We start from the raw sequence: 26645 nt of genomic DNA on the forward strand, positions 1-26645 counted from the left end.
CTAATCGTCAAGCTGACATAATAACGCAACGCCTCGCTTTATCCAGTGTTTCGCAGGTTTTTCAGTTGGTAGCTTGATAGTCAGCACATAATTAGTAGAATGGCCAGTCGTACTTAATGTGCCACGTCTAGCGCTTGTCTTATAAACCGGACAATCGTACATTGGCAGGGTTAACACTTCACCTATTATACCTGCATGAAAATGAAGAGTAACAAATCAGATAGCTAAATAACTTTATAAATTAAAATTTAGGCGTCAGCAATATTTGTGGTGGTCTACACCGGTGAACAAATTAAAAATATTCAACTAGGAATAATATTTACCTGGTTTAAGATAAATAACCGGAAGTAGATCATACAGTAACTTTGGATAAGATTCTGTGACAACCCTCCTAAAAGTTGTTAAGAAATTTTAAGTAATTAATCCTAAGCTGGAATAGAATACTTGTAATTAGTTAAGGATTTTGTCTTGCATTGAAAAGATGCCTGGGATTTTAATTAATGCTGAAAGTACCAATCGCTACCAAAGGTAACGAATCTCCCATATCATACTTCTCACATTGTAATCATTGCATAACAGTGGAGGAATCAATTAGAGTTTCAGGGTAAAATCTACAAACCTATCGCGATCCCAACGAGCTCCCTCTAAGTAAACACCGTAGATATAGGCACCATCCGTTGGTGAATTTGTGATCTCATCATGATTTTGCGATAATACCTGAATTACAATGTAGATGATTATAATTAATCATAGATAATTCTAAAACTCTGTTCTCAAATTTACGCACTACGTTATAAAATAAAAAATATAAAATCACCTCGTAACTAAAATTAAGTTTATCAATCGCGATGGTGTACTTTCTTGCATAGTTCTGTATAACACCAGTTAGAAAAGCCTAACGAGAACGGATTCCATCAAAAAATTTAAAAAAGAAATAGATCAGTAAAGAAACCATTTTACCTGCGTGAAAAAGAAACCTGACAACCAATAAACCACGGGTTCGCCTTTGTTGAACCAATCCTACATCACATAGTAAGCAATAGCATGCAATTACTTTACTTAAGAAAGAACGAAATGATAAGCGAATAGCTTATGCATAAGGTAATGCATCTAGTAGACCGTTCTAAAAGTGAACCCGAAAGTATAACATATAGTACAAACTTTTAAGAACTTTAGCCTCATTAACAAGTCTGCAATATAGCTTCCCAAGGGTTTCAAGCTGGGATACGAAAATTTCATCCACAATTCTGGGACCTAAAGATATTTATAAGAACATACACTTCAATCTACAACTGAAAGCTGCAAGATTAGTATGTAGCAACAAACTACCTTTCCAATAAGAAGGCTTTGGGATAAAGATTCAAGATCGGTAGACATGATAACGAGACCTTTGATAGCTTTCTGCAAATTGCTAAGACTTGAACGTATAGCTTCTAGAAGACTAGCATCAGCAATAAATGTCGTCAACATTATAATTACCGAATCCCTTCTGTTTAAGATATATCTATTTTTTTTGCTTACTCATTAAATCTTTTCAATTCTTGTACTAGAACCGTATTCATACTCTCTGAATAGCTAACAGGATACTTTTTAATAGCACCAGCCAGATCGAAATTAGACGGCAATTTCGTCATAACGTCTTGAGCAATGTCATATAACGTATCATCCGCTTTTCGACTGACTCCAGTAGCAACATTACTACCTTGTGTACTTAGCAGTGATTCAAAAATCTATCAGAAATTTAAAAATTTTATCAAATAATTATGATCGCTCCATTAGAGCCTCAAAGCATGAATGTTGACGCAAAGAAAAATTTGCAATGTATCCCGAACCAGTTTAGTTTCTCGTAATTCACGCGAGATATCGACGTTTTCATGTAGTCCAAAAACTTCCGGTTGTTGATGCATTGGCAAGTTCTACATAAACCAGAGCAGTTTAAATTAAGTTATAGATACTTCTGTATAGTAATTATTATAGTGTTAGTTATTATTTCCTATTCTACTCTACACATACTTTTATATCTTCTATGTAATTATCAAGATTCCCGCTAGACAAAACGATGTAAATACCACTAGGCGAGAGTTTATACTTGGAATCATTTACGATTTCAGAACAATAAAAGTCCGAAAGTAATGTCAGCAAGCAGCGTCTATAAATAAAGGATTTAGTCCAAAAGATATTAGTGTTGGGCATATGCACGCTACCACCTTCCATGCCGAAACTCGATTTCTAACCTATCCCACTCATCCGTTACTCTTCCTCCGTAATTACATTCTCCAGTTAAATACAGAAGAGCATCAAAAGGGATCTGATCATAATCTCCTACGAAGGTCTACAAGAAGATGTATTTGGATGATTTGATGCATTACATCCCATATTTGAAAATAAACCAAAAATTTATACCTGCAGTTGGCGTATACTAATTCTCAGATCGGATTCATTAAAGCCGTAAGGTATATTCCAGCCAATTGGACCAAACTTTCGACGCTCTTGTACAAGGGCGTGAAAAAAGCAAAGTCCATATAATAACTTACTGAAGGCCTATAACATATTAAATGAAATAAATAAAAATATATCCAGACTTATCGCGAAGTCAGGCATCTTAATCTTAACCTGGACTTACCTGCTCCTTCCCACGACATTTACCGAAGAAATTTGGATCAGAGATCGGATCATTACTGTAGGACTGAAGTAAATTTTGTCGTAGCCCAGTTGGTGGTTCGTTTGTCATTTTGATGCTATTTTGTAATATTGGAATTGGAAACTATGAAATGATACAATAGCATTTAGTTAAAAAGCAACTTACAATGATACTCGTACCGTATTACAAAGGTACATCGACTCCTAACAAAACACTTGAAACAGGAAACTGCCACTGCCGACCACCTTACCGGCTTTCCTTGATTTATTGATCAAAGCAAGCCTCAAGTCTATTGCTAACCTACCTTGTCCGAAGGATAGCTTGTAAGCCAGAGACGAAAGTTCTGGTCGACCTTATCAGCTAACAGCTTTTCACAAATTCTCTCAAGAGTCGGTAGCCAAGATACAGCCAAATGGCAATTCTGTAAAACGACCCAGTTTCCTTCCTTACTTGCAACATTAATTAGCTTAGCAGCAATGGGGCCCTTTAATCACGTAACGAAATATTTACACGCTCGTTAAATTGATAACAATTTACAGCTGTCATTTAAGTGTTGTAATACCTGTCCTTGGCCTAACGAAATGGCATTAAATCGATTTCCAATAAATCCCTTATCTTCGGCAAATTTCATTAAACCTACCGTTAATACATCGTATATTATCAGTTATACAGATTTTATAGCAGTTCAATGCAATGCCATATACTCTATGTCTCACCCGCCATTGGATCAGCTCCAGGCGACAATATAAAAAGCAGTGGTGCCACACAGCTAGAATCAGCATAGCTTTTATACAAATCAAAGGGTGGAGGATCTACAAACTTACGACCTAGCTTTTCTTCAACGAAAGCCAATATCGTAGGTATAACCTATTGATTACACATAAAATTATATTATATACGGAAATATCCGACTACTTCGTGCTTAATTTAGTGTCGTGATATCATTGATGACTTATGCACACACATCCATGCTATAATGTTAATAGTTTTATGTAAGGTGCGATAGGGTTCATTAGAAAATTAAGCATTACAAACATATCATGCTATTAATAAAATTTCTAAGCCGATTTTAATACCGTATTCAAAGATGAACAGTATACATTTAGTATTCGATAGGTACTTCTGTCATTTATCATACTCCGCAGAAGCAAGTTTTACATACTTAAGTACAGTTATGCACATTTGGAAATAGTACCACCGATATTATTCATATGGTATTATTGGAAGTATTATTTCATAAATAGCCTAAAATAGTAGGTTAAACTCTGCTCTCGTAGGAAGTTAGCTACATACCGTATGATACAAGTAATTTTATTGCTGATTAGAGTATTGTTTACTAATTGTGAATCGATTACTTGTAGCAGTCAAGTAACCATGATAACATTTAGCACGCAGACATATCCCCAGCTAGTTGGGAAGGTTTTAAAAACGGTGACACTTTCAATGGTATAGAATGTTACATTGATCCTCAGCAAACTTGTTCACCTGCCTATAATGCGAAGTATAATCGCTACAATGCCCTAGACAGAGTATATACTATATATATTACTGTATACAGGAGGACAAGTTTCCTGAGCACGATTATTACCCCCGATCCCATCTCTAAAGTCCAACAACAATCAGTAAGAGGCTCATAGCATTTCAATAATTTCGAAACATAAGCTCAGTACCCTTAACATCACACACAACTACACACTACCTTATCAGGACGTAAACACCGAACGACCATCATCCTCTGAAAGTCATTTAATTTTTCATTACACGGCGAGGGCAAAGGCATTTTATAAGGTTCTTTAGATTCGTACATCAAACGCCAATCGTCGATACCTCCAACAAAGCTTTCTCTTTAATGCAAAAGTAAGTTACGTTAGTTCAGAAACACCGCGATGTAAGCATCCAGTTATCATACTACGTAAACTATAAACATAAAATTATATTGACAAACAAAACAAACGGCAATTAATAGTCCAAGTGCATCATTTATTTTCGCCTCTGACCTGAAAGACTGTAACGACTGCAATTCTGACATTCGACAGATCTCATCCCAAGCCCTATCCGGCAGCCACTGTGGCGCTGGATTTTGGAGCTACATTGTAACATATGCGTGTCATTGTCATTTAATTGAATAACCTGAATTGTGGCCAAAATATCCCTTATGACGCGTGCAAGAAATATTGTATAATTTTCTACCTTATTTTCAAGTCCAACTCCGCCAGTCAGAAAGAACATAAACTCGTCACTATCCATTTCAGACCTGGCCCTATATCATAAGTAAAATTCATCATCGATTTTGACGCTAAGTAGGATGGAATAGGTAACACTCTTACGTCAACATATTACAGCAAAGGAGAAATGAAAATAACAGCTTGTCCTTTTCGAAAAGTGATCGGCAGACATTACTATAAAGATTGTACGTGAAATGATCCGTCAAGTAACGCAGCCTTTTTTCCAAAATCTTTGACTTGTTACTACACAAAAAGAATCATATCAGATCGGCGACATTATTTCACACTCTATTCTATGCAATTCTTGCTACATTGTATAAGATTTTCAGAGAGCAAAAGCCAACACGACAATTAGCCGTAAGCACGTAACGGTAATTCCAATACCTTTCTGTTATCGAATTTATGTATAAATTCACGAACCAAGACAGTGAATACTGATACATAGGATCGATATTTGCCAAGTCTGTAATCGAGAAGTATAAAACCGAAGAATGTTTGGCAATAGGCCTATACCCTGCCCTTGATTGATTTATCTTCTCTTCTGTTTCTTCAGCAATCTGTTAAATAACGAAAAAATCCAACTCTGTCGCTTTTAACAGTATTACATATCTATGCAAGGTAAGTTTATACATAATCTGATTACACTTATAATACAAATCTAATTTTTCTAGCAGGAATAATAACGAACCTTCTGCTTTTTCGTTATTTCGTCAGAAAGCGATTTAGAGGAATCAAGCACTTGGATGGCGGATTCGTCTTCTAAGATATTACCTTCAGATGAAGACAAAGTTTCTAATATTTTATCTTCTATTTCTTTTAACTGCTTTTTATTCGTAGCACTCTGGACTATCAAAGCGTTCCTCTGTTCTTCCAGTTCAGGCCTTAAAAAGGAAAAATATCTCTATTGAAATACAGATGATACCATCACATAAAAAAAAATAGATTGCGTAAGTACTTTTCTCTAGCTACAACAAGACCAAGAAGTTGATCTTCCAACCCTTCCGGTGTAATCATAAAATTCAAGAGTGATACCTATAAATCGTTAAGACACCCAATGAGACTATGACACTATTAGGTTACTGTCTTCAATAAAATTCAGAGATTTCAGTTACCTTCGTAGCAACTTCTGGAAGATAATGAGGGTTCCTCAACTTCGTAGTTATGTATAGCCTAAAATCAGTAGAATACTGCACAATATTCTCTCCTAATCGCATATATTGTATTCCCCCTATAATTTAGTAGTATGAAATTTTTTAAACAATAATTTACTGCATTTCAGAATTTCTCAATACAGAAAAGTAATATTTACCTTGCTTAAAAGCTTGCTTCAATAAGATAGGTTCGAGCGATGGATCGATTTCCTCGCTAATATTTTCAAGCAAAACGGGATTTCCGAACTGTATCGAATTTTCTAGGGCTCGCATGTAATCAGGGTCTGATAGTTTAATTATCTAGTTATAATGGAAATTCAGTTTAACTGCGTAAATTAAATTATCAATTTACATTTATTCATACTACTGTATAAGGAAATACCGCTAAATTATTATCACGTTCTAGTGTTTTAATCCACTTGTTAGCCTGACTTTGTGGATCAATCATGAGTGGCCTAATTAAGCAATAGAAATTTTTATTCGAAATAGCTGGACTGTAACGTAGAAGAATGATTTAGTACAAACCATCTTCTTGCATTTGCAACAATAATTCCGTTATCGATCGAAAAACTATCATTCGGCAAACCAGCGATGTTCCATGTTCGTATCTTAATCGGTTCTCCTAGTGTCTTGCTTAAAGAGAATTCAGCAGAGCAAGGAACTTGTGACTCCTATAACATTTGACGATAAATTTCGGTCATGCTATTTATAATTCATATAACAATTAACTTGGCATAAGCGTAATACATCCCCACATATCCGTAACAAGTCGGCACAGACAATGTTTGATATTTGCTCACCTTGCATCTGCTGTTCCATCCCGCTACGCAAACCGAACGATACGAAGAAGTAAAAGGTCCCAAGTATGCAATGGTTCCAGCAGATATTAATACATCACCTACAAGATTGTTATACACTTCTTCTAGTGCTTTTACAGCAGATCTCCATCGATCATTTTCACCACCAAGACCACCAATTAATTTAGTAGCTCTTTCCAGTTTCTTAGCACACAGGTCAACCTTCGATTATAATAAAGCTTTCAGAATCATTGCATCAACATTCACCAGAACGAATAATATGACAGTGGACAAAAACTTCTACAATAATTTTAGCAACTTTATTTACTTGAAATTCGAGCTGGGCCTTCTTTTCTTGCCCGGCTTCCAACTGATTCTGAAGTGACGTAAATTTGCTTTCAATAGCTCTTAACTCCGACCGTTTTTCATTTAAAGCAGCCATTATTTGAGAAAGTTTTTCTTCTGCTTCTCTTAATCTAATTTTTTTCGGAGCTACTATCTGTAACCGAAGAAGCAGCAATAATATCATGCACGAATACCAATTATACTGAAAGGGATAACAGTAGCGACAGATTTAACTCATGCCAGTAATCAATACGTTGCCATTCTCAATTTACCTTTGCAACACGATCGTAAATTTCCATAGCAATAACCCATTTACAAAGTCCTTCAGCAGCCGAAGATGCAGTGCGAACCTTAGCCGGATCAAAATTTTCATTCCTTAGAAATTCGGAACGAATTCTGTCCATTGTTTGAGGCTAGAGCATAAATATAGGCCATTAGACTTGATTTACTTCAACAAGCGGGTTGGAAAAGTCAACCGAATCCGTAGCAAGTCTCACCTGAATGTTATCTTTATCATATATTTTCAGTGTATTTAAAAAATTCATGTCAGTTAACATTTTCTTAGAAGGTCCCCAATAATCCAGAATCTATTAATCATTTAATTGCAACTTATTGAAAATCAGTGCAATTTATTGCAATTCATCCGTTAATAAATTACATTTTCAAAATGGCAATCTATAATTAACAAGACATCATCTTATATAATACTAGTAAATGTCCTAGCAAATTTCCACAAAGCAATGCTCTAAGAAATATATTACTGACACCTACATAAGTGTAATTTAGTATGTGCATAACCCTTAAACTATCTCGCAAAATCTGTAATCTCCTTCTCATAAAAATATTGATTCAATACTTATAAATTCCAATATGGATTCTACACTAATATAGGTATAAATGCTTATATGCTTTAAATGATTCTTAGTAACCATTTACTATCACCAAGTTTTACCTTTTCATTAGGTTTATCGGGATTATTAACTTTGTCGGCTTTTATGCCTCGCATGACACAAACCGCAGCAAGCACAAGCTTAACCCCAGGTGGTGGATTCACCATGGTTCTTACTATTGCGATATCAGCTGGCTACTCCAAGTTGAAAATAGAAAAATTTCTGATAAATCCATTACACAAACTTCTAAAACAAGGTTATCTCTCACCCGAAGTGTATCTAAAGCCGCTTGAGCAGCTTCTAAAGCTGGGATAGCCTCAGCTAAATCATTCTCACACTAATAAATGAATTTTGAAGATTGTTTAGGAAGCTAGATACGCTAAATAACTCGAAAGTAGCAAAATACAGTAAAATATGTTAACTTTATTAAATTAACCTCATCCTTCAATGCCTGAGCCTCAGCAGCCTGTTCGTTTGCTTTATGTTCTTCCTCTCTGACAATATTACTAGCGGCTTCAACCTCTTTAGACTCGTTTTCAATTAGCTAAATACATATTAAAATTACGAATTATAGGGTAGCTTCTTAAAGAATTGTCACAGACGTACAGCATTTATAATTTTAAACATTTATAATTCAAGCACATATATTAATCCTATCGTTAAACTTCAAGGATAGATTATAATTATCGACAATAGCGTGAATTACTAACCGTCATCATTTCCGAATTCTGTTCAGAAGCTCGAACTAACTGAGGTTGAAGATTTTCAAGCTCAATTTGCATCGAGGCTACTTGTTCCGATGCAAATGCTAGCTTTTGAAGCCCACCTTCGTATCGTTTGCTAACTTTTATAATCTGTAATACACCAAAATATAAATTTTAGAAAAAATTTTAGTAATACAAAATTTAATCATCTATAATTCGAATGTAAAGAAAATAAATCTTCAAGTACTTTAATTCTAAGTAAATATATTGTACTAATGTATGAAACCGTGAATTAAGATACCTCATTTCGTTTTTGTGAAAGTAACAGTTTAAACGAGGAAATCAATTCAAGATATGAGGTCGGTGTAACATAGTTGTGACGATTTAATTCTGCTAAATACCTAGATGTAAAAAATTTGTAAGCTGAAGCACGACCAATCTAAGATATATTTAAAGTCTTACTTTTGCGATAACTGCCGAATGTTCTTGTGAAATAGCTTGCAAAGATCAACAATGTTATCTCTTTCATTTTCCTGAAGGTCAATGTCTTCCAAAAACTTATACGCCACCATTTCTAGGGCATCTTCTGGCCAAGCCTAGGCGTTTAAATTAAAAATATTTATGCTAGAATTTGGTGTAAGTATTTCCTTACTGATAATGGAACGACGTGACTAACAATTAACAATTCTGTAGCATAAATGTGAGATATTACAGGTAACCACTAATCGATCAGCTGACAGATCTACTGTACTACCGTGTATTTTACAGTCTAGTCGAAAGCTTTAATTCTAATACTACTTAACCGGTAACACATTTTTCTTTGATATCTTACGATGACCTACATAAAATTATGATCTACTAGACCAATTTATACGACTGGGTTCTCAAATCAACCCAGTCCGTGCTTTCATGCGTGCTAAAAAGTAGGTATTAAATTTAGATGGCTAGCTTTACGCGCACACCTACCTGGTACCAGTCAATATTACAGCAATTAATCAGAGAAGGAAATCGTCTTATTCGAGTTCTGAAAGCGTCTCCGATTGGGCTCATGCATAAAGCAATATGCAAATTATCACGACAGCGACCAATAAAGTAGTTGTAGAGTGTTAATGGAGTAAACTCTGCATTGACATCTTTCGCCTGAGCTACAGGTCTGATGGCCTATCCGATAAATACGGTAACGATCAAAGTTTGTTATTAAGTATTAACTACCGCTTGGCTGTTACACACGTGAAATCACATAAGCATCCCTACTGTAGTTATAATTTTATTTAGTAATAAATGGTATAATTCATATATAATACCATTACCATAAATTTTAGTGCACATAAACCCATAAAAACAATACAAGTAATGCGTAAACCTCAATTAGTTCAGCTTTTTCATCAGGTGGAAACAGATTAGGAACCTCACTGGAATTCAGTAAACTATCAATATCTTCTAAAAATGATTCATCTTTGATCTGGCTATCTCCAAGTAAGAATACTGTAGGTTTGCCTTGACAACCAGCCCCTTTCAACAATTTCTGTGAAATTGAAGTAATCCTATTAACACCAGATCACAACAAACATTTGCAGTATGTAGTATAATAACAGCAACAACAACCTTGAGATCATCCTTCCATTCAGAACGTCCATAATTCTTCGAAATCTCTGGTTGAAAAACATTAAATCCTGACATAAAAGCAGCCAAACTTGTTAATGATTGCCGTCCGCTACCACCAACACCGACTAACAACAAATTCCCTCCAGCTTGTTTAAGTACACGACAAATGCGAGATAGATGCTCAAGCATATAGCTAAGTTAAGGATCACAATAAAATTAAATAGTTGTAATAGAAGAAGCGCTGTGCAGAGAAATTTAAGCAAAATAGCTTGGTGAATTTACTGTAATTTACAATTTATACCTAAAGACAACTAGTTTCATTGGAGTCTTATGTGTCATGTTATAATCTTCAAGTTTTAATTCAACGACGTTATTCATATCTTCTAAGGAAGTAACTTCTTCGTATAATTGATCATCCTATAGCATAAATATATTGAAGGAATAAGCAGATGCCCTATAAATTCCTTAAACTTATAGCCACACAAATTCAACAAAACCGTTTCACTGTCGGAAGCCATATAGTCTCCAAATAATAATTTTCTCATATCATCCTCCGTCGGCTAGACAGTTACAAAGACCCACGCAAAAGCAAATCGGATATCATTATAGGCCTAATAGAAAAATTGCTAATATGCTAATACATTCGCAACAATTACTAACAGCTTCTCCTTCTTTAACAGCAAGATGAGAAAAGATATCATCAAAGTTATCTTTCAAATGTTCTCTGACAACTTTCTTTGTTAAACTAAAACCAAATAACGAGAGTCAGTGCATATATTACTGAGATGCTTGCATTACACACAGTCCAATAATAAAACCGTACTTATATAACCAGTCTCTGTCATTGATATCAGTAAGGCGATCATAAAACACCCTGTAAATTTCATGGACCCAAAGCCTGCAAGGTATAAATCAAAAGAAACCGTTATTTACAAGCATGGGTCTATGTAATCGGTTAAAGAGCTAAACCTGACCTGATTAAAGATCTCTTATTTTCTATCGATTGCGGTCTCACTAACAATACGCCCTGGATAGTTCTTGAAAAATCTCGCAAATTAAAGGTATAATGAGACTTGGCCGGGGTTGGCAATAAATTTCCAATTGCTGATTTGTAGATCTGTAAATAACATAAAAACGCTAAGCTGTTGTTGCCTCATTCAACTATCACACTTTTATCTTTCAACAGCAGTAAAATGACCTGCAATGTTGCCGCAACTACTTGCATCCCTACAGAAAAATATTCGGCAGGAAACTGGCGGACCTGTATCGAATAGAGCAACCAGGATGGATTACAAGAATCTATGAAGATATCTTCATGAAATAATTTATTTATGCAATGTAATAAGAAAGATCAAATGATACTCATTTATAAGAAATTAAAGATATTAATTTAGACCCACCTTTAAAATATGGGTAACTATAGTATTAAATATGGTCAGCATTGCCTCGTCAGAAAAAATGGTCATGGAAATAATGTTAAAGTGTCTTAAAAATCTTGAAGATATATGACTTCTACCACCCCCTGGTGGGCCCATAGCTCCAATTATTTGTATATCATCTAGCTGAATTTTTGAAGTATCTTTCCTATCGTACCTGAGAAACACACGACAAGCTATTAAATCTCCAACCCAAATTCATAATATGCATTTAAAACACACAATGAAGGTATCATCAATATGTCATAAATTGATTACGCATTTACACACCAAATTTTATGGTCAAGCCACTGTCGTAGTAACTCAATAGGCGGCTGTGCACCGTATTTTTCTTGCATAGGCATATTAAGGTCATCCACGAACAGAATACAATTTTTACCGAGCGGAGGTCCATAGATGCCTTTTCTTCTTTTATCTAATTTAGACATCACTATATCCTGCGACAAAATTTCAAATTTTGACGATTAGACCTTATCAAAAATGTATCTACACTGATAACTGCTACTTATAAGAGTTATTACGCGCGTGACTCTGATACTAGAGTAAATAACGTCTAGGGATTAGGGTACATAAAGCGCATAACTTATTAAATGATAAGATCAGCGACTTCTTGATAAGAGTGTAATACCAATACGGAATCATGTTTGATCGATGACTCCGAATTTTACTTATGTACACGTATATGTTTATACATAGTATTACTTAAGGTAAGGAAACCCTGTGTAAATTAAATTTTTGTGTTTAATAAGGCTGCCTTTGCCTTGACGCGTATAACCGTGTCTAGCGTTATTGACCTAGTGTCGCTACATATTAAATAACTGCAGCAAATAGTGATATAGTTTCTTATAATGTTATACCTGCGTTTGATTAGCGGTTGTTTGGGCAGAAAAGTTTATTAACACAGGAGAATAACGATCCCTCGGTAGCTTATGTATTAACTTCTCCTTCACGTACATCGTCTTGCCAGTTCCCGTAGGTCCAACCAATAGTATAGGTAGACCATATTGAATCAATAAATCTAGTAAATAAGAATAACGCATAGTATCTGTCGTAGGAACTATTATTTCATTCATTTTCGCATCCAAAGGAATTGTAATTCCATTCTTCGAATCTAGCCATGGTAACCATCTGCCTCGGCCCTTATTCTAAATCAAAATAAGATAAATAATTAATTATACAGTTCTAACTCAAAAACCATTCAAATCATGTAGCATAATGCAGAGTACCTCATAAACATAGTCATATAACAGCCCAGTTTCGGGCAGTGGTACATCAATCCTCCCTAGTATATCAGGGATTGGATAAGTAGAAACTTTGCCAGATAATAGTTCACGTAAGAAAATATCAAATTTTGTTCGACTTTCACCATCGACACTCCCGCCAACAGACCATACACACGCAAAGATAATTGAAGCCTAAAATTTTAAGCAGAAACCTGCATTTTATATCATGGCAAGTAGGAACTACCGCAAGTCTCGAATAAGTATTGTAGCTATTACCGTTATCCACGTGCGTTTATGCTTGTTCTCTGAGACAAGTTCTTCACCATACGGCAATATCAAGGCTTTGGTTAACTTTAAGAATGACATTACAAGACTACTACTAGACGTATGTTCGAGTTGCTAAAATTTGTTGGTCCAAATAGATACTAATATTTATTCATGATTCTGTATTGTTATGTTAATCCAATGATTTATGTAATAATAGTCTACCTTGCAATTTCTGTAGATAAAATCTAAGCATGCAGTTGCCATCCACTTCATCAAAGCAAGGATATAAGGACAGGCATCCTGCAATCCACCGGGCAATTCTTCAAGCCAAGATAAAAGTAAGAGTTCCCAACCGAGCGATGCTGGCTCTAAGTATATCATACCACAGCGGCTAACAGTCGCAGGCTGAAAGAAAATATCGTACATGAAATGATCTTACAGACGAATACTAATTTAACAACCCTGTACTTACTGATGCCTGCGACAAATCCAAACACTCAAATATTAGGCTCATCTTATCGGACATTTGAATAATTTCCCCACTCATTAAACAAAGCTATAGGATAAAATAGTCGAACGATGGTAAACATATTGTTTAGCACTTCGTAACTAGCCGAAAACAAAAATAATGAGTTGCACACAAATAGACAGATTAGATCGGCCCTTATTTTGATATCCTTACTTTCTTATTGTCATCTAAAGCTGTATTCATACTTTCGATCCAAAGGGTATCCACAGGACCATCAAATACTACCCAATTTCGTGTTTTAGAAGAATGAGCAAACTCTCGAAATGTTGTCGCAATTACGCCATCAGTCCACTAAAAAGTAACGCATATCATATTCATGGTTATGATCCCTTAACGCACAACATCGTTAGTGTTATTCATACTTCGTGAGAAACTGGATCGAATTGCCCAAATAGTTGTCCCATTGTAATAGCTTTCGGATTGATTATTCGATACTGCACCTAAATCGCACATATCAATAGTGAGACCGTAAACCACATCACATCTAAACTTTTATGTAATCAATTCTGCAGCTTATACGTATGTAGTCTCAAATGATATCTTAATAAATCATTTCTGCATTGTATTGCAACAACAAAACGAAACCAATATATCAAATTTCTGCAAGGCTTCAAACCACATCTATCGGGCAGTGCACCTACCTTATCCTCATCAAAACCCTTTTGATGTAAGGATGCTAAAGTTTCTGCCAAAATCTCTAGCACCTTCGTTTTACCGGCTAACGGCCCACCTACTAACATGAACCTAGTACATAACAGTAAAAAAGCTCGAATGAGAAATTTTTTCCTTTATTATGGCAAAAAATTAAAGTAAATTCTACTTTACCCATGGCGCACAATCATCATCTCGTAAGTTTGAATCAATTTCTGTTTAAAAAACTCTACAAATTGCAAATTCTTTCCAGTACAAATCTAAATTAAAAAATAGACCGATCGCAATAATTTATAATGGTATAATAGCTAACTGCGTCACATGCGCATAATTTTTAAAGTACCTCTTTGGCAGCATCAATCAAGTATGCATAATTCGGTTTAGGCAAATTAATATTTGGAAACAAATCGGATACTATTCCCTCGAACAGAGGAATATCGTGGGCTAAAAACTGTAAATGGAGAATTCTTAAAAAGTCTGCAGTAATTATTAACTTGTAAATCTTCAGATTAAGAAGTCAACCTTTGGAGAATTTACGTCAATTATGGAGCGTAATAGCTAAAAAAAAAGCGAACAGGGTTTAAGAGGGTTATAATATTTAATTTTACAAAAATCATAGTATAAACGGCTCATCTGGGTAGGTGCATTGAGCCAGATTACTTAGATTTTTGTTTACCAATACACTTTCATTTTCACTAGGATGTTTCAATTTCAAATTAGCGGCAGCAGCCAAAACCGCCTTTACAGCTCTCATGCCATAATCGTAATGAAATTGCGTAGATAGCTGAAAGATAAATACAGTATTAACCCCTAAATACTTCAATTTTAATCAATAATTATAGTAAGCATACAAATGACTTACTAATTCAGAACAAAGACGATATGTGGATACGATCTTGATCGCAAGATTCCTGGCATCAACAAAACCATATGAATATAACATGATTTCACTTATCAGAGCGTAATCAGGGACCATCATTGCGACCGTTCTAAATAAAACCTGATAAACGAAGTAATCTGAATGAAAACCCCTTAATAACTCCACCCGAAGTATAAAATTCTTGCAGCATACTTTTAAGTTGTCAGGTAATTCCGACCGACCAGCATATCCTGGGTTCATGGTAATGCATACATAACAGCTTGGATTAAGAACGATTTCAGTTCCATCAAAGACAAATCGGTCTAACTGACTCTGAACAGCTCGCTGGATAGCCAAAATCTATATTTTTCATAAAGCAAAAATTTATCAAAATAGATTATATTGTCCAGTATAATGATCGTGTAGTACTCTAATTTCATCAATACGGATAACATTACAGTACATGTACTCTGCTGCAACTAATAAATTCGATTGATATCTTTCTTAGCCGAAGCATACCTGCTGGGCAACAACAGACAAGACTTCCAGTTCTATCCTATTGAATTCGTCGAAACACGCCCATGCACCGGAGGACGCTAAGCCTTTAAAAAACTAACAAACGAAGAATATTTAAAATTAATACACTACAAAACCGGCGTAATTATAAAAATACATAAAACGTTTTTTACTCTCGTAAATCTAAAGACAGTTGTTCCAGTACCTTTCCCATAGCAAGATAGTCTAAACCATCAGAACAGTTAAAAACAACGCATTGCTTGGCCAGTGCTTTCGCTAAATCCTTAATAACATATTACATGCCCTTTATAGAACTATACCTATGAACTTTAAATAAAAGAAATCTATGTAAAGTACCTTAACAGTTTCAGTTTTCCCAGTACCGGCTGGACCTTCAGGAGCGCCGTTTAAGTTTAGACTATAAGCACTCACTAGCGTCCGATAGCACCGGTCAGTCAAAGGAGTAATAACGAGTCTGCATAAAGAAAGGAATACGACATCGTTTTTCATACTATGTTCTCATCAAAATTGAAACACAAATTCAAAACTTTTAATCTTTGATAATCACCGACTGGTATTCCCTAAATATTCATATCCGTAGTTTACACTCGCATTAACAATGCGAATAGTTATGTCATCTAAATGCCAATAGTATCGCAGCTGGCAAAGCCACTGGAAATCGCTCTCACTACTAACGCCTAATTCGTAACCAATAATTAGATAAAATTCGTAATATTCGTACTATCCACGCAATGACAATTTAATTTATTAAAATTCATCGAACTCATAAAGTCAACTCAAACCTTTATCAGCTAATTCTAAAATTACATCCCTAGCGTGAACGTCGATAACTACAAGAGCACCAAGCGTAATGCGCGTTTGTTTTGACAATTCCCCTCGAACCAGTTTGACAATGTTTTCAAGCTATAAACAAATTATGTCAACGATAGTATTAATTAGCAAAATCACAAAAGCTATGATATAACAAAACTGGTACGGAGCTGAATTCATTTATAGATATCATGCAGTTATCCGAAAACATTTCAACACTTTCAAATGATATCCGTCTGCTAAGATTCTAATAAAACAAATAGTCTGCAGCTACAGTATTATTTCTCTACCAAAGGAAACTCATTTATACACTATATCACTTCAAATTATAGCATCTATTTAACTCAAGTTACTTAGATGGTGTAGACCAACATAAGGTAAAAGCTGACTCGAACATCTGAGAATATAGTACTTTGCAATACTTAAATGTTTCTTATCAATTGTAACATTCTGATTTACTATTTCCATCAAATGCAAACACCAAAAGAAATATCATAAGTACAGACCTGTCTCTGTAGTCTATCATGGTAATCGTTTAAGCCATGCGGACCTAGTTTTATTGCATCATGCGTTTCTCTAGTCCAAATGATCTGGTTTACTGTCAGTACCACCTTTTAATCATAAAAATAGTAAATTAATAGGTTAGACATGTAATAATACCTACCTACTATTTTACTTTATATAGAATCTATGTACCAAACCATTCTGATAGATATGTGTAAAATGTAATACAGATACTACGTTTTAAAAATATAGCTTTGCAATTTCTCATGATATAAGTGCTTTTCGCTGATGTCCCTGGATGCCTGCCTACCTGGCCTGGCCATTCAGTAACCCAAATAGACCTTTCGTCGTCAGTATATGCCTGATGTGATAAAATTTACAGTTAGTTATCGTAACCCTGTAAAGTGTTCTGCATGACGTATCATCCTAAGCTATTATATGAAAGTTACCACAATTATTTCCATAATGTTATATGTGCATTGTACGTTATTATTGAATAAAAATAAAAATACCAAGATTTAGCTGACTAAGAGCTGTGACACTAAGATAGGTTATAATGTTAAAGTCAGTCTGATATCCATACACTGCATAGTGAAATATTTTTAATTCTTCAAATGTATGATATCTATATTGATCGTATAAAGCAATATCATTCTTTTCAAAGTTAGGACTAAAAAACCACTACCATCACATATATGCAGACTATACACTCCTCCTACAGGTTGATTAAAATAAAATGAACCTTAACTAACTACAAAATTAAATGCCACTTGAACCCTTCACTTCAATATCTGATTTATAATGTAACATACTAATCGTCCCATAATAGCTCTTGCAGCATATAATCAATTTATGTCATACTTATGTCTAATAACCGACGAAAATTTTAGTTATCAAAGACAATTTCAGTTCCTAGTACTAACAAAGACCACTACCATATCTGTATATAAAAACCTTATCACAAATGGCGCTGAGTTGCTTACCTCTAATGCCTTATCTAAAACGTTCTTAACGCTTAAAAACATGACGTTTTGAACCTGATCGTTTACAAAAATTGATTTAACCGTAGTGCGGGTTACCAAACGGTGCATATTAGTATAGTTTCCGAATAAGTCTATCATACCCTAAGTAACCATTTTTCAACTGCTCCCTTCGTTTCTGAAGTAGATATCCTTTCCGTAAAATCAATCTGAAAATTACATTACCGAAATATTTTAACAACGCTACATTTTCAAAGATAATATGTATGCTGGATGCTACTTTGAAACGATACTACTGTAAATTTTCCTAAATTTGCAATACCAACACATCATAAAATTTTAAATTTATACCTTCTCCCCTTGAGCGCTGTACATTGCAGTTATGTTCATGTTATTTGTAAAATCTAGTTCCGAAATCCCTTCAAAACATTTTTTTAGATGCGGTTGAACTCGAGTAGGATCTTTGGTTTCCGATAAGATTTCCAAAATTTCGTCATTTGACAAAAAGAAAAATCTGTTCAAAATTATCACAGAAAAGATAGTATTACCAAACTATCACGTAGTTAATTATCAAAAGATGCATACTAACTGCAATCACCAAGTAAACTCTTATAAAATTTTAGCACCTAACACGCAAATCTATAAGCAAAATCTGCACTTTCGAATTAAAAATTCTTATAGAATGGGTTTGACTACAGTATATGATTTGCTGCGAACCTCGGAAAGTATAAGCGTTTCTTTTCTAGATACTGATTTAACCCTTTATTTATTTTTTCCAAAAGTCGATTGCAGTCCGTCAATCTTTCCAGTAAATTTGCCATAGAAGTTGCCGCAAGAACCTAAGAAATATCAACAACCTTACAAACTCTCCTAAAATAGCTGTCTATCTTATATAAGCCAAATAAAGAAAATTTTTTTACTTTTGGATCTTTCAGCGCATTCTTCATTACGTCCTTCCAAGTTCTATCAACTGTTTGAAAAAGCCGCCCCTCTTCTGGCATCTGTAGCATAATGTCCTCCGAACTAAAAATTGGCTCTAAATATAGCCATTGAGCCTGAACCTGCAATCGCGATATTCTCATTTTTCAGTCCTAGTAAAATGTTCCAAATCCATCTAATATATGTATATCTATTTTGTACCTTGAGCCATTCATCTATAATATCTTGAACTCTCGTTAATCTTTCCTCCCATTCCTAACATAATTCAAGATATTCGTTAATTTACTATAAGGATTTCCTATGTTATATTGTATCCGCACTTTAATGTCTTTTTCAAAAGGTTTGATAAAAGGAGACCCCTTCATTATCTGCGTTTTGATAATTTGATCATCAAGGAGGGTCTGAATATCGTCGATAGCTGCTAGGATAACAATGCCTAAGATGGAATAACGTAAAAAGCTAAAGTAATTAACTACTTAGATAATGCCAACAAATATATTTACGCAAAAAAGTAGCAACTGGAGTTAACCTGAGTCTCTGTAAGTAGTCGTATTAAAATTTACGGCGTCCCACTCTTCAACCATGCGCTGCAGTGATTTTTCCAGTGCAAACTCCTTTAAATGTTACCAAAATAACAAATAGCAAATACTGCTGTATAAGATCACTGAGGACTGTAGCCGTAATTCATCTCTTTGCATCTGAAACGCATATGTACCGCAAAACCGCGTACCTTACTAGCGGCTAAGCTAATATTTTCGAATTCTTCCATATATGGCTGTAAATTAATTTTCAAGACTTTCCTTAAGGTGGTTCCAGAATCAGGTGTTAGATCAAATCCTATAAACTGCGACATCTAGAAGAGACGTAGTAACTACTTAGAGAACTCATCAGTTCATATCATTAGTAATTGTGATAGTATACTATTAACAGCAAGTACATACGAAAAATTTTAATTACTATTGTGTCATAAAAGTATCTAAGCAATGCCGTAGTTGATAATTATAAGTAAAAAACAAGTCACACAGTAAATATGTACAATACCGTACAAACAAAAAGTAAACGTATGATAACGAAAGCGTTAGTGGCTTATTCCATCATATGTTTCAGAATAAATAGGGATATCACTTACGAACGAACCCAATTTATTTCATTGGTGTCGGCTATAATCTAACTGTAGATTAAAAGCATACAATTAAGAATGTACTTACTTGTTTCCAGTGTCTGTCCCGTATACCAGGGTTACATAGAGTAGTCACCAATGGAATATGAACCTAAACACACAAGAGCAACGAATATTGTATATTAATCAACCTACTGCAATTGCAAGAGCATGTGTACTAAATAAGGCTTCCAATAAAGGAATCTGTAAATGATAGCATGAGATATCAGCAAAATCGGCAAAAATATATATTTATTAAATGATTTTACAGTTACTATTTTTGTATTTTCTATAACCTTAAAATCCAATATTTGCTTTTGAATAGCGTTGGAAACTTTAATAGCTGGAGTTTCCTCATCTTTTATTTCCCTATCTGACAATCTTTCTCCTTTCTTCTGACGTGTTGCCTCTTTCCCTTTACCTTTCTTTAGTCTAGCTGTAAACACCTTTGCAACCTTCAGAATATCCCGATTGTATTCGTTTACCTAATAAAAATGTAAAACGATATTCACCAATTTCGAATCATAATATCACTAACAGTTTCAAATTCGACAATCAAACAACACTTTTAAGCTACGTAAGTGTTGTGCATGAATTAGCAATTCGAAATACTTTGCATATGATACAGTTTAAAATCTAAATTCATTTTCTAAGTTAAAATAACCCAACAGAAGGAGTTACTTTAATGTTAAATGAATTATTTCTCTCTAATTAATGCGGTCAAAAATATACTTGTACGTAAAATTGCATGATTCTCAAAGCTGGCAGAGCAAGGATTAACTACAAGCTTTAGTAACAAGATATGAATTATAAATTGGCCATCTAATGACAAATCAAATATCCACTATTAGCGACTTTGTTATTAAGTCGACTTTATAGTATTGTAAATTGATTTGGTGGTACGTATACTGCACACCAATTGAATAGTAGTGCAGTAATGTACAGTATATGAAATATTCCTTTAAGTTAAATAAACGCTCAAGATAAACCATACAAAGCATTGCATCAACAGTATCAATCATACATGAGTGTGCTGGTTAATGCACTAATAATTTTAATGTAAATAGGATTAATTTCTATTCCAATGCCGGATTAACTGAGCACTATGGAAATAGTTATCTCCCAGTGTACTTGTATCTTCACCAAATACAGTACTTACTGCACTTGCTGAAAAACTGCTCATCTCTCCAAACACCGTAAGAAAAATTTATTCCAGCAGTTATATAGATTCTTAACTTTCAAATGGCGCGGTAATTTTAATGGTAAAACGTACCAACATATCCAAGTACTGTACCATGCACACGTTTACGAGTCCTTCATGCACTTTATTATTTTGCTGGAACCGTACAGTACAGTACTGTACAGTATAGATCACTTCATCGTAATGATCGATTGATAATTTATAATTCATTAATGTACGAGAATACATAATTAATTAAGGAATCTCGCTATGAAAGTAACACAAAGGTTAGCAACATGATTGCTTGTCATCATGACCTGTATCTTATAGACTAACTCTATGAAGATGTTGAGAGTAATACCATCATACCATTAATTAATTACTGAATTTTGCTATGCGCAGCCATATTCAGTAAGTTTCGGTCAGGCTGTTTTAATACTAAGCATCAAAAACGGTATTGTACATTTATAACACTGAGCTATATTCTAACTTAACTGCTAAACAGTAAACTCATGCATCCGTAACGTGCGTAAGTCACCGTCAGGTCTAGTCAATGCCCATTACGATGTGCTGTATAGACATTGAGTCAAATTCTCAGTGTAACTCGACGTCATTCATTTGCTAGAAGCCTAGAATGTTATACTTTCCATCACATCTTACAGCGTAGTCTATAGTTGTACTGAAATCTTTCATCACATGGAATTCGACTTAAGCTTGTAATATGCAGTATGGCTAGCCTACTATCAGATCACAACTTACTACTTTAGGAAAATATGGTGCTGTCCGAAAAATTAAATTGATGAAAGTAAACCAGAAATTCTTAAAAATTATAAAATTTAATCTTCTGTATTCGATTTCATCATTCTGTTCGTTACCCCTCTAAATATACAGCACTCAGAAAGTCTGTATCTAGTGCATCTCAAATATGATTGCAAGCCAGTAGTAATAAATCGGTATTTGAAAATGCAAACTCATTCGGAGAATGACATTTTTACGACAAATCATTTCACATACCTCATTTTCAACCGTTTCCGCAATCAAATCCAGGAAGGATCCATCAGTCCACCTAAAAGTCAATTAATATCATATGTACTAATGAATTCAAGCCATTTTTCTTCCCAAAGTATAACAAGCGCATCCATACTATGCATGCGTAGTTCTCGAACAAATTTTTTCGTCAAAAACACAAATAACAAAAAGCAATCACAGTTCATACTTTTTTTCTGATTTTTGCCATCTTACGGCAAGCGTAAAAAGCTTAGAAAATGGTTCCAGGGTATTCGATAAATGCTCAATCTCCGGGTAATAGGTAGACTCCCATTGCAGAAGCTGTTCCTCCTAGGTTATTAATTTGTAGGATCATAATCATTATAAAAAATGAAATCCAACGTAAATCAATGTGTTGCTAATAGAAAGTCTTGCAGTGTGATCTCAGAAAATTCACTTTTACCTCATTTATAACAGAAATCATTTCAGATATTTCTTGAATTTTTCTTTGTGTGCTTTGAACATCCTTGACGTATTGATTCATCATATCTAAGTCACCATATTCATTATATTCCATTACACGCCTATTACAGTACAAGTCATATTTCGTAAGTTATCCGATGGAAATTACTGTTGTTCACAGAAGCACTCCCATTCGAAAGTCTGTAACAAGTCAGTATTACGTATTTTCCGGCAATATCAAGCTCTGGCACTGAATTTAATGAGGTCATCGTACGGTATCTCAAAGTTATAAAGAAACGCTAGTTCGCCAAGCCGCAATAGTAGTACTGTATACCTGTAATAGAATCCTTTTTGAAATAATTTCATTTTAAAAGCTCACCTATTCAATTTCTCTAAATCGAGAAGCACTTTCTCCCTTTTATCTACCAGATTGCGTTCGCTATTTTTTCTAGCTGTAGCGATTATCTATGTATAATGCATGTAATAAAAAGTATGACTTTCACAGGTTGTATCATGCAGAATAAAAACAAACTTACATCATCATTCTCTTCGAAAACTGGATCTATTCTTTGAGGCCAAGTTAATGTAATACTATTTAATTCGATATCGTCGGAACATAATAAACTAGCTTCTAATAGATATAGTAGCCTATGGAAGGAACTCTGTAATTGGAAACCAAGTCATCATCAGCGAAGTAACAGTAGCAATAATGATTAATGACTTTATTTTACTTTTATCTTTTCGTTCAGCTGGAAAAGCTTCAATGCTTTTGCATCTGTAATGTAGTTGATGCTATCAATCATGTCCTTCGTTGACTGTGGCACAGCCGAAGCTCGACGTTGAATTTCTTCATATTCATGACATATTCTACCAGAATGTCAAGTATGCATCAAACACCATTAATGTTATTTAAGTATTACAATTTACAGAATAGAACTACTGTAAGTAGCTTTATTATGCACTCACAGACCACTGAGCCGTGGTTTAACAACCCCAAATAAATACCTCAAATTTTCTTGTCGATGATCCTCGGACAATTTTCGCATCAGCCTATTAGCGTAGCTTCTCGCAATATCTGCAAGGCAAAATTTTATTTCTTCGCAATCTAACCTGACCATTGCGAAATGTGCCCAATTTGGTAAACCCATAATTTCTTTCGCCAATGAACGAAAGCGTCCAACTTTCTAATTGGTAACAACCCGTAAAATAAAATGAAGAGAGTCTTTCAGAAATGACAAACGACTACTTGACTAGCTAATATAGCTCATTGATAAATGCCCACCGTGCAGTATTCCTCAAAAGAATGTTCCCCACTCAAAAACGTTACCACCTCAGTTTCTGCAGTGCCATCTACTAAGAATCTATACGGATCTAATAATATGATACGAAAGTACTAATTTCAATATCACAGCAGTCCTCACTACAGTATACAAAATTTCATACCATATATGTTCAGGTAACCATAAAGTTCGTTAAAACTATTTTCTACAACACTTAACAACCGTTTATTAGCTTCACCCAGAACCGATGCATCAACACAGGTATCATGAAATATATTGGAGTTTCCATTTAGCCAAGACTGCAGTAATAAATAGAAATAGAGTAACACAATAACCGTCATCTAACGAGTCTTAATCCTGACCGTAGCGGGTCTACGACAATTTGAGGGGCACAATTTACCGCTGTACTACGTCGTATTATAGCTAAAAACAATGGACTTCTAAGACAAATACAGTATTTATCTGATAAAATCAGAATTCCCTGATGAAAATAATATCAATATAAATTTGATTGTAAGAGAATAGATTTAATATTTTACAATATTCAATCCTATAAGGCGTAAAATTGATTTAATGTGGCAAAGTGACCGCAGCAAATCATCCGAGCCCGGGCAATAGCATATTAAAATAAAACCAAGCCTACAGTATACTATATACAGTATATATACCTGTACTGTTGGAATTTTTTGTAGGGTGTTTGCTACAGTTGTAACAACGCCTAATAGTGCAGCTTCAAGTTCTTCTCTGGACGGATAGAAGATCAATTCATTGTTTTCTAAAGTCAGCGATAAATTAAATTGAGGCATCTTCGTAAGGTTTATATCTTGATCAAATAACGCAACCCATTCTCCAATCGTACGGTTAATATAGTTTTTCATCTATAATTACGTAGGAATGATATTTAGCTGATAATCGAAATATTATTTTATTAAAGAGTTGATTATTTCTGTTTACCAAATTTGAAATCAATATCGAAACACTTGAAAAGAAAGAATCTGCTTTTGAGCCAGTTACTTCAGCGAACAATTTACGATCGCTAAATATATTTAATATTTCTGGAAACCATCTAATAAGAATCACATAAATAATTTAATGAGTCAGTGCGACAAATCGATATAGCCCTCACCTAAAACTCTCTCAGTCACGCTAATTATAAATATACTTGTTCAATATTTTTTCCTCAGTTCTTTCACAGTCTATGACAATGTCATTTTTCAGATCTCCTAATTCGTTTGGACCTTTATCCCTAATAAAGGTAAAGAATTCGTCAGAATTCGTAACTTACAGACACACTATTGATTAACGCAAAAAATAATTTTGATTATCGATCTTAGCTATATCAAATAATACGTTCTATGCCCCTTAATAAGATTCGCAAAAATACTGTAGGAATGTCGCTAGTAACCTGATGTTCTTAAAGTTTACAATTTCCTGATCTCTAAATTTTTGGGAAAGGCATAAAATTTTCAGCATTGCGGGATGTAGAATATGCAGATCACTAATCAACTTCCGCCTCGCATCTTCAAAATTTTTCTTCCATGGAGTTGAAAAGTCAAGGCCACTATTGTTTAAAAGTTACGGTGAGAATATGATACGAAATATCAGAGCAGCCTCGCAAGCACTGTGCAAGGATCTTGCGCAAGCTTAAAGTGATAATTAATATCGCATAAAATAATAGGTAAAGTGCTGCGTACGTAGGATCAGCCTTGCGTTGATCTTCGCCTTCTACTAGCTTAATATGAGGCTTGAGTAAAACATACTGAGCTATTACAATAGTAACAGAAAACATTAGTTTACGAAATTTGCACCGAAGATTTAAATATAATGCAGACCCACCCATTGATTTCTGTAAGCTTGACATATAAATATCCTCGATTTCTTGGCATATCACATCCCTTCGAGATGAAAGAGGCTTCGATCTCAAGAGCGGTTCTGGTATTTTTGAATATATATTATTCCACCAAGTGCCTACCATTCCAGAGACAGGACTACTACGAACTTGTGCTCTTAAGTATTGATAATTCAGCTGCAGAGTTATAAAATCAAGAATTAGAACATTTGACCTATTTAATTACGAAACAAGAAAGACTGATTATATTATCATGGTGCACCCTCTTTTTCCTGTCTTGGCTCATCATCTTCGTAAAATTAAGAAAATTGACGTAAAGTTAATTTTGAGAATGTATGCCACAGAAATATATAAAAAGCTTAAATGCTTCATATATTCTTGTGACTTACAGTTTCTGGCATTTCTGGAACATCAGGATCACAATCACCCACCGTTAAATTTACAGCTACTGTCCGTGAATGCAAGACTTCGGCGCGCATTTGTCTGATTTATTGTTTTGAGACAGCATTGAATTACCTTGTCAATCGCACAGTGTTGCTAAATTCACGTAATATTAGAATTCGAGTACAAATATAGTAATGAACTTTACTAACATTTGCGAGTCAAGGTTAGTCTTTACTTTTGCTGCTCTTCGG

General features: G+C 34.6%; 1 protein-coding gene across 1 annotated transcript; it reads right to left on the reverse strand.

Annotated features, from left to right (window-relative positions):
• TRIADDRAFT_25541 (uncharacterized protein) lies at positions 1-26187 on the reverse strand (the record flags this gene model as incomplete). The annotated part of the gene is made up of 95 exons (XM_002112791.1): positions 1-191; positions 324-391; positions 620-717; positions 818-895; positions 961-1020; positions 1162-1254; positions 1327-1441; positions 1522-1730; positions 1833-1916; positions 2014-2149; positions 2235-2332; positions 2404-2541; positions 2624-2764; positions 2946-3125; positions 3204-3277; positions 3358-3508; positions 4341-4485; positions 4639-4727; positions 4832-4901; positions 4969-5109; positions 5251-5423; positions 5555-5747; positions 5822-5898; positions 5979-6094; positions 6176-6317; positions 6400-6472; positions 6543-6688; positions 6818-7036; positions 7143-7313; positions 7432-7572; positions 7657-7746; positions 8112-8243; positions 8318-8386; positions 8486-8593; positions 8760-8903; positions 9055-9154; positions 9216-9349; positions 9720-9914; positions 10117-10278; positions 10359-10551; positions 10660-10775; positions 10856-10918; positions 11019-11103; positions 11182-11256; positions 11333-11475; positions 11557-11619; positions 11759-11951; positions 12065-12231; positions 12652-12939; positions 13021-13209; positions 13294-13416; positions 13507-13689; positions 13757-13840; positions 13967-14104; positions 14176-14253; positions 14455-14557; positions 14639-14724; positions 14808-14915; positions 14987-15022; positions 15141-15248; positions 15327-15464; positions 15537-15683; positions 15843-15935; positions 16045-16122; positions 16197-16314; positions 16408-16537; positions 16643-16763; positions 17177-17281; positions 17485-17535; positions 18158-18211; positions 18298-18363; positions 18506-18668; positions 18872-18993; positions 19075-19215; positions 19295-19348; positions 19414-19529; positions 19623-19707; positions 19824-19946; positions 20302-20364; positions 20549-20737; positions 22447-22498; positions 22649-22770; positions 22883-23003; positions 23261-23346; positions 23418-23543; positions 23613-23748; positions 23887-24065; positions 24164-24252; positions 24325-24460; positions 24830-25039; positions 25116-25227; positions 25324-25407; positions 25567-25722; positions 25856-25925; positions 25998-26187. Coding segments are annotated over 95 exons (11592 nt in total), but the record flags the coding sequence as incomplete, so codon positions are not given.
• Between the last annotated feature and the right edge of the window lie 458 nt (positions 26188-26645).

This window comes from Trichoplax adhaerens, genomic scaffold (genome assembly GCF_000150275.1).
Source record: "Trichoplax adhaerens TRIADscaffold_5 genomic scaffold, whole genome shotgun sequence".
Lineage (NCBI taxonomy): Eukaryota > Metazoa > Placozoa > Uniplacotomia > Trichoplacea > Trichoplacidae > Trichoplax > Trichoplax adhaerens.